General features: G+C 54.4%; 1 protein-coding gene across 1 annotated transcript; it reads left to right on the forward strand.

The window, feature by feature from the left end:
* The first annotated feature begins 742 nt into the window (after nt 1-742).
* Nucleotides 743-2,948, forward strand: LOC123163042 (exocyst complex component EXO70B1). Its single transcript, XM_044580799.1, has one exon. It carries the CDS (start codon nt 893-895, stop codon nt 2,705-2,707), a length of 1,815 nt encoding a protein of 604 aa, XP_044436734.1. The 5' UTR covers nt 743-892; the 3' UTR covers nt 2,708-2,948.
* Nucleotides 2,949-7,573: the final 4,625 nt, after the last annotated feature.

Genomic DNA, 7,573 nt, shown 5'->3' on the forward strand with positions numbered 1-7,573 from the left:
GATGACAACAGTGTCGTACAAACATAAATTTTTGGATTACCAGATGATAACCCCCATGATCCACGTATCTTAAAGAGAGAACGAATCGACCTACGTCATTTTCACTGTGACAAAACTTTGCCACCGACGTGCAGGTTCAGTGCAACAATGTTATTTTTTTTCATAAACATTGAAGCAAACTACATAACATAAGTGTGAATTACAATTCTGAAGTTGCACAGAAGTGTCATTAGATACCGTATTGGACCGATATTCTCACACCCATTCATGAGCTTAAGAGCAGAAAAAACACATAACACATGGTTTTGACGGGGATTTGAGCCTATATCATAGACAAGCAAACCAGTGTACGTGCAGCTGCTGGAAGAGCAACACATTGCCAATCGTTAGTCTAATTAATCAGTGCGGTATCTCAGTTTTCAAGCCAACTGCAGAGGAACTCCTGATTTATCCAACTGAATACCAGACGACTTTTCCGTGAACCTCACAGTGGATCGACCGTCCAAGTACTACGAGTCTACAACTAATCAACTGAAGCAGACAATCGGTCGTTCATCTTTATATAAACCAAAAAAAAAGTAGAAAAGAAATGGCGACATTTATCTGTCGAGCACAGGTCTGAACCGCACCTCTGAATATTCTGCGGCGGTCCAAAAACCGCGGTGATAATCTAGCAATTGCTTGACACGGCAACGGCGACCGTGCTTGGTTGGTTGGCCCGTCGCGCGTCAACGTTACGAGGCGATTAAAACCACGGCGTAGGTGGCGTATACTTTCGCCCGGTCTTCCCACGCCACCATCGCGGCGACGAGACCACCGAACAAGAAGAAGCAGCAGCAGCAGCGAGGTTTCTTCCTGTTCCCTCCCACCGGACGATCGCGTCGCGTCGAGCATGGCGAGGACGGCCGCATCGTCCTCGGTCTCGGAGGCGCCGCCCACGGACATAGTGAAGAGGATGGCCGTCTCCAAGAACGCTGCCGATGACATGATGCGCGTGCTGTCTATCTACGACGCGCGCTTGCTCCCCATGTCCCCTCCGGCGGAGGGTGAGGCGGCCGGGGAGGCGTACGGGTGTGATCAGAGGGAGGTGGAGGAGCAGGAGCAGGAGCATGAGGAGGAGGCGTTCGCCGCCGCGGAGGACGTCATCCGCCGGTGCAACTCCTCCTCGTCGTCGTCCGGTATGACCGACTACCTGTACGCCGTCGACGACGCCCTCGCCGCGGCCGCGCTCCAGGGCGGCCTCGCCTCCCGCGCAGCCGAGGCCGTTCAGGCCGCCATGCCGCGCCTGGAGGAGGAGGCGCGCGCGCTGCTCTGCTCTTCGTCCGCGCGGCGCCTCTCGCTCTCCTCGGACGACCTCGACGACGCGGCCACGCCGCCCGACGCGTCGCCGCGCCTCTCCCCGCGCGCGGCCGCCTCCGTCCGCGGCGTCGCGGAGCGCATGCTGCGCGCCGGCTACGGCCCGGAGCTCGCGCAGGTCTACGTCACCGCCCGCCGCGACGCGCTCGCGGAGGCCGTGGCGCACCAGCTGGGCGCCGCCGAGCCCGTGGCCATCGAGGAGGTGTTGAGGATGGAATGGGCGGTGCTCGACCAGAAGATGCGGCGGTGGAACCATGCCAACCGGGCCGTGGTCAGGACCCTCCTCGCCGGCGAGCGGCGGCTCTGCGACGAGGTCTTCGCGTCCGACGAGGAGCTCGGCCACGAGTGCTTCGCCGACGTCTCCAGGGGCTGCGTCCTGCAGCTGCTCGGCTTCGCGGACGCCGTCGCCATGTCTGCGCGCGCCACCGAGAAGCTCTACCGCACGCTCGGCATGTACGAGGCGCTTGCCGACGTCGCGCCGGAGCTCGAGGCCCTCTTCACCGGAGACGCGCGCGAGCTCTTCGCCGCCGAGGTCTCAGCCGTGGCCGCGCGGCTGGGCTCCACCGTGCGCCGCACGATCGAGGAGTTCGGAAGCGCCATCCAGGGCGAGTCGTCGAGGAGGCCCGTGCAGGGCGGAGAGATCCACCCCATGAACCGCTACGTGATCAACTACTGCGGCCTTCTCGCGGACTGCCGCAGCACGCTGGACATGATCCTCGTCAACACCGCGGATGCGGTCGACGGCGACGAAGCCACCGGCGGCGGCGGGGGCGCTACGTCGACGCCGTCAGGGCGGTGCATGCTCGAGCTGCTGACCCGGCTGCTGCGCAAGATGGACGAGAAGTCGTGCCTCTACGACGACGCCGGCCTGAAACACATATTCCTCATGAACAACCTGTACTACATCGTGCAGAAGGTGATGGACTCCCCGCTCCGGGAGCTCCTCGGCGACGACTGGATCCGCCGGCACCGCGGCCAGATCCGGCAGTACGAGACGGGCTACCTCCGGGCGTCGTGGATCACCGTGCTATCCGTCCTCAGGGACGACGGCGGCAGCGCGGCGCCGACGGTCAAGGACAAGGCGAGGAGCTTCAACGCGGCGTTCGAGGAGCTGTACCGGAGCCAGACGGCGTGGAAAGTGATCGACCCGCAGCTCCGGGAGGAGCTCCGCATCGCCGTGTCGGAGCGGCTTATCCCGGCGTACCGGTCGTTCCTGTCGCGGCCGAGGCCGCAGACGGGATCGTCCGGCGGCAGCCGGCACTCGGCGTCGAAGCACGTCAAGTACACCCTTGAGGATCTCGAGGACTACATGCTGGACTTCTTCGAAGGCGTGCAGAAGTTCGTCAAGTGATCGGGGGAGCGGAGCAGAGGAGCTCTGCTTGTGAGTGCAACATTCTTCAGAGGCAGCTTTGCGCTGCCGGGACGTGATCAGACAATGCACTGCGGCACGGATTCATGATTTGTTTTGCCAAGCATTGCTCGCCAGTAATGGTAGTACAAGTCCATTGTCGACACATCTGTAAATAGGAAAAGAATTCAGGAGTGTATATATATAGTGCATCGGATTTCCATAAAACACAAATCTGACATCAGATTTTTAGAGGTCCAGGGCCAACGCTATGGTAGCCGTGCCATGATGAGCAGAGATCGTAAAGCAGCGCTAGTTGCCACGTCACCGCTCTGAATCTGTTCGGGCGCTATGCAAACAGTGGGAACGCATTTCTTTTAGCCACCGTCCGCTCACCCGGAGCCGAGCATCCCTCCAAAATCTCAACCCGCATAAGTCTTTTACAGTTCACGAAAAACGCGTTTTAAGGGTCGGTTTTAGCTGCGGCAAAATAGATCCCTTAAACTTAAACTGTAAAACGAAATGCTCGCTTATATTGTTTCCCCACGTCTTCTTTTTCCTCTCGTCCATGTCCGGTGAGCTAGCTTGCTCCCGCGAAACCGACGGATAGCACACAAACCTGTCGAAAACGTAGCCGCAGGCGACCAGATATGAAGCGCACGAAACCATCCAAGGGCGAGCTAGCTAGCTAGCTCCGGGTAGCCAGAGCTAGCTTGCTAGCTCTGCTCGATTCGATCGAGAGCTAGCTCAGCTCGAATCCATCCAGGGGCAGGCTAGCTAGCTAGCTCCTCTGTCCCCGCAGTGTGAGACGCGGACAGGGCGGACGACGCGGACGGGCGAATGATGAGGGAGTCCTAGATTCGGGGGTCCCCAGGTGTTCGGCCCAGGAGTATGGGCTGGGTTGGATAGGCCGTACAAGATTAAGCTGAAGATTATCCACTATATCCGGATGGGACTTCCCAATACGTGGACGGCAAGAATAGAGTCTGAAGCTTCCTTCCCTGATAAATCGACCTTGTACAAACCCTAGACCCCTCCGGTGTGTATATAAGCTGGAGGGGTTAGTCCGTAGAGGCTATCTTCTGCACCATCATCAGAATCCTCATAGGCTAGACACTTAGGGTTAGCCATTACGATCTCGAAGTAGATCAACTCTTCTAATCTTCATACTCGTCAAATATAATCAAACAAGAGTAGGGTTTTACCTCCTTTAAGAGGGCCCGAACCTGGGTAAACACTGTGTCCCCTGGCCTCATGTTACCATTGATCCTTAGACGCACAGCTTGGGCCCCCCTACCCGAGATCTGCCGGTTTTGACACCGACATTTGTGCTTTCATTGAGAGCTCTGCCGTACCGTCTGCAAAAAGCGATCTATGGCTCGCCTAGTCATCAACAACAATATCACTTCTGGAGGTTGCCTAGCTTCGGGGCAGACCCTCTTGTTTGGCGGTTTCACCATAAGGGCCCGCGCGACCGTCGAGCCTGCAACTCCGCCCATGGCCGCTGGACACCGTCCCCGCATTGGCCCTAAGTACTCCGAAAAATTGGATCCGGCGGATGTTTCGTCTTTAAACGAACTGCTAAACCGCATCGCCTCCCTAGGGGTCTCAACGGACTATGATCGGATCGGGCTCAAGACCGACTAGAGGAAAATTAATCACCCGCCGGTCACCCACTTAGTGGCGGTCGTTGAGGAACCGGCCACAGACACTTCCTTCCCCATATTGAAAACCAAGTATGTTTGGGTACCGAAATCCCCTGAGCCGGATACTTCCCCCTCGGACGGGACCTTACGCCCTCCAGACTCTGGTTCAAGTGTAGGATTGGCGGAGCCTTTGCGCTTAATTGGACCCAAACTGGTCACTTCGGAAACCATTCTGGCTCCACACACAGATGTGGGACAGGATCCAAAGTTTAATCCACCCACCCACCACAATCTACATTCTCCAAGCAACTCAGGTCCTCCATATATATACGACCTGATGTATGTGCGACAACAGCCTCAGGAAACGGTCCACCACTTCTGGGCCAGATTCCTGCTTGTTAAAAACAGGATCAAAGACTGCTCGGACGATGATGTAGTTCCGGTTTTCCACCGTAACTGCACCGACGAAGGAATATTGAATGCCCTCGACCGTCGCAACATGCAGAGTTTCACGGAATTATCGCACGTAGTATAAAAGTAATGTGCAATGAAAAGTACATGGAGGGCCCAGAAAACTCAACTGGAGCCCGATGCCTTGACACAGTGTGCGGCCCGGGCTAAAAGAATACATCCCGACGGGTCACCCGACCACCAGTCCATGGGAAGGAAGAACAAACCCTTCATGGGACACAGGTCCGTTCTTGACGAACTGCTGGACAAGCCATGCCCGATTCACGCCACTCCGCACACAGTCCCAACCCATAGCCTCCGAGCATGCTGGGTACTCCGACAAGTAGCAAAAAGTAGAGAGGCCATCCTCACCACAACTCCAGAGAGACACTCACCAGAGAAGGACAACTTTAACGTCCTAACAGTCTTCGAGACCTTTTCTTGAAACAATCGGTGCAAACGGGCACTCCGCGACCTCGTGGAAGTCCATCAAATTACCGCACTAAGCCCATGGAACGACACGGCAATAACCTTTATGGCCGAAGACGAACCAATGGCTCGGTCAGTCCGAGCACCCGCCGCCTTAGTACTAAACCCCATCGTTGATGGTTTTCGACTTACTAAAGTGCTCATGGACGACGGCAGTGGACTTAACCTCATCTATGAGGACATGCTCAACAAAATGTAGATGGATAGATTGCGCATCGAGCAAAGCAACACCACCTTTCGAGGTATTATCCCCAGTCGAGAGGCACACTTCTTGGGAAAAATTAAACTGGATGTGGTGGTCGGCACGCCTGAGAACTATAGATCCGAAGAGTTGCTCTTTCATGTGGTCCCCTTCAATAGTGGGTATCACGCCATCCTCGGTCGGGACGCTTTCTCATGCTTTCAAGCTATACCCCATTATGGGTATATGAAACTCAAAATGCCCGGTCCTAATGGAATTATCACAATCTCGAGCGACCCGGACAAAGACCTACGTGCCAAAAACAAAACTGCATCCTTGGCCCTTGAGGCACTATCCGAAGCCCTAGCAGCGGAGGAATTAACCACCCTACGGTCCACAGTGGATAGGGACGAAGTGATTCTCGGTAAGAGATCCAAATCCACCTCTTTCAAGCCAGCCGAGGAAATAGTGAAATTCCAAGTGCACCCGACGGACCCTAATAAAACATCATCTATCAGAGCACAGCTGGATCCGGCAGTGGACGCCGCCCTACGCACATTCCTGCGAGAGAATTGGGATATTTTTGCCTGGCACCCTTCAGACATGCCCGACATCCCACGAAGACTGGCCAAACACAGTCTCAACATAATCAAGGGATTCAAACCCGTGAAGCAGACACTACGGCGATTCTCCGAACCCAAGCATCAAGCCATGGGAGAAGAGCTAGCCAAATTATTAGAGGCTGGGTTTATTAGGGAAATTAAACATCCGGATTGGTTAGACAACTTGGTTATGGTACCAAAGAAGGACAAATCCTGGCGCCTGTGTGTCGATTTCAAGGACCTCAACAAGGCTTGCCCTAAGGACCCATTCCCATTGCCTCGCATCGACCAAATTATTGACGCAACTGCAGGGCGCGACTCTTTGTGTTTCCTCGACACTTATTCCGGATACCATCATATTAAGATGAAGGAATTGGACCAGGCGGCAACCGCGTTCATCACTCCTTATGGTCCCTTCTGCTTCAATACTATGCACTTCGGACTCAAAACGTTGGGGCTACCTACCAGCGCATGATTCAAACATGCCTGGAAAAGCAAATAGGCAAAACAGTCGAAGCATATGTGGACGACGTGGTCATCAAGACAAAGCTTGTCGAGACACTGGTAGACGATCTGCGCCTCACCTTTGACAACCTCCGAACATACGACATACGGCTTAATCCGGAAAAATGTGTCTTCAGAGTTCCGGCTGAAAAGCTGCTTGGGTTCATTGTTTCCCATAGAGGAATTGAAGCAAACCCAGCCAAGATCCGAGCACTGTCACAATTGGCCATACCAACAGACCTAAAGCAAGTCCAGAAGCTAGCGGGTTGCATCGCAGCTTTAAGCCGCTTTATCTCCAAATTGGGAGAAAAAGCGCTACCACTCTACAAGCTATTACGACGCACATACAACTTCAAATGGACGAATGCTGCCACAGTCGGACTGGAAGAGATTAAAACCCTTCTTACAAGCAACCCAATCCTAGCTGCACCAGGTGTTGCAGAGCCCATGTTGTTATATGTTTCGACGACTAACCAAGTGGTTAGTGTTGTACTCGTCGTCGAACGAGGGGAAGAGCGACATAGATTCCCCACCCAAAAACAAGTTTATTATGTATCAGAGGTTCTTACACCCCCACTACAAGAAGATAGCCTACACAGTATTCATGGCATCCCGTAAACTGCGACACTACTCTCAAGAGTGCTTGATCACAGTGGCATCTGAGGTACCGCTCAATGACATTATCAATAACAAGGACGCCACTGGCAGCATAGCCAAATGGGCCATCGAGCTTTTACCATTTGAAATCGTATACAAGCCACGCCGGGCTATTAAATCCCAGGTGCTGGCTGATTTTGTCGCTGAATGGACGGAAGCCGAACCCCCTAAAGAGTATATTTCATACTCCAATTAGATTATGTACTTTGACGGCTCTAAAATGCTGGCCGGACTGGGGGCTGGCGTCATCCTAACATCCCCCACTGGGGACACAGTCTGCTACGTACTACAGATTATGTATACGGATTCCAACAATGCAGCCAAATACGAGGCGCTGCTA

This window comes from Triticum aestivum, chromosome 7B (assembly GCF_018294505.1).
Source record: "Triticum aestivum cultivar Chinese Spring chromosome 7B, IWGSC CS RefSeq v2.1, whole genome shotgun sequence".
Taxonomy (NCBI): Eukaryota; Viridiplantae; Streptophyta; class Magnoliopsida; order Poales; family Poaceae; genus Triticum; species Triticum aestivum.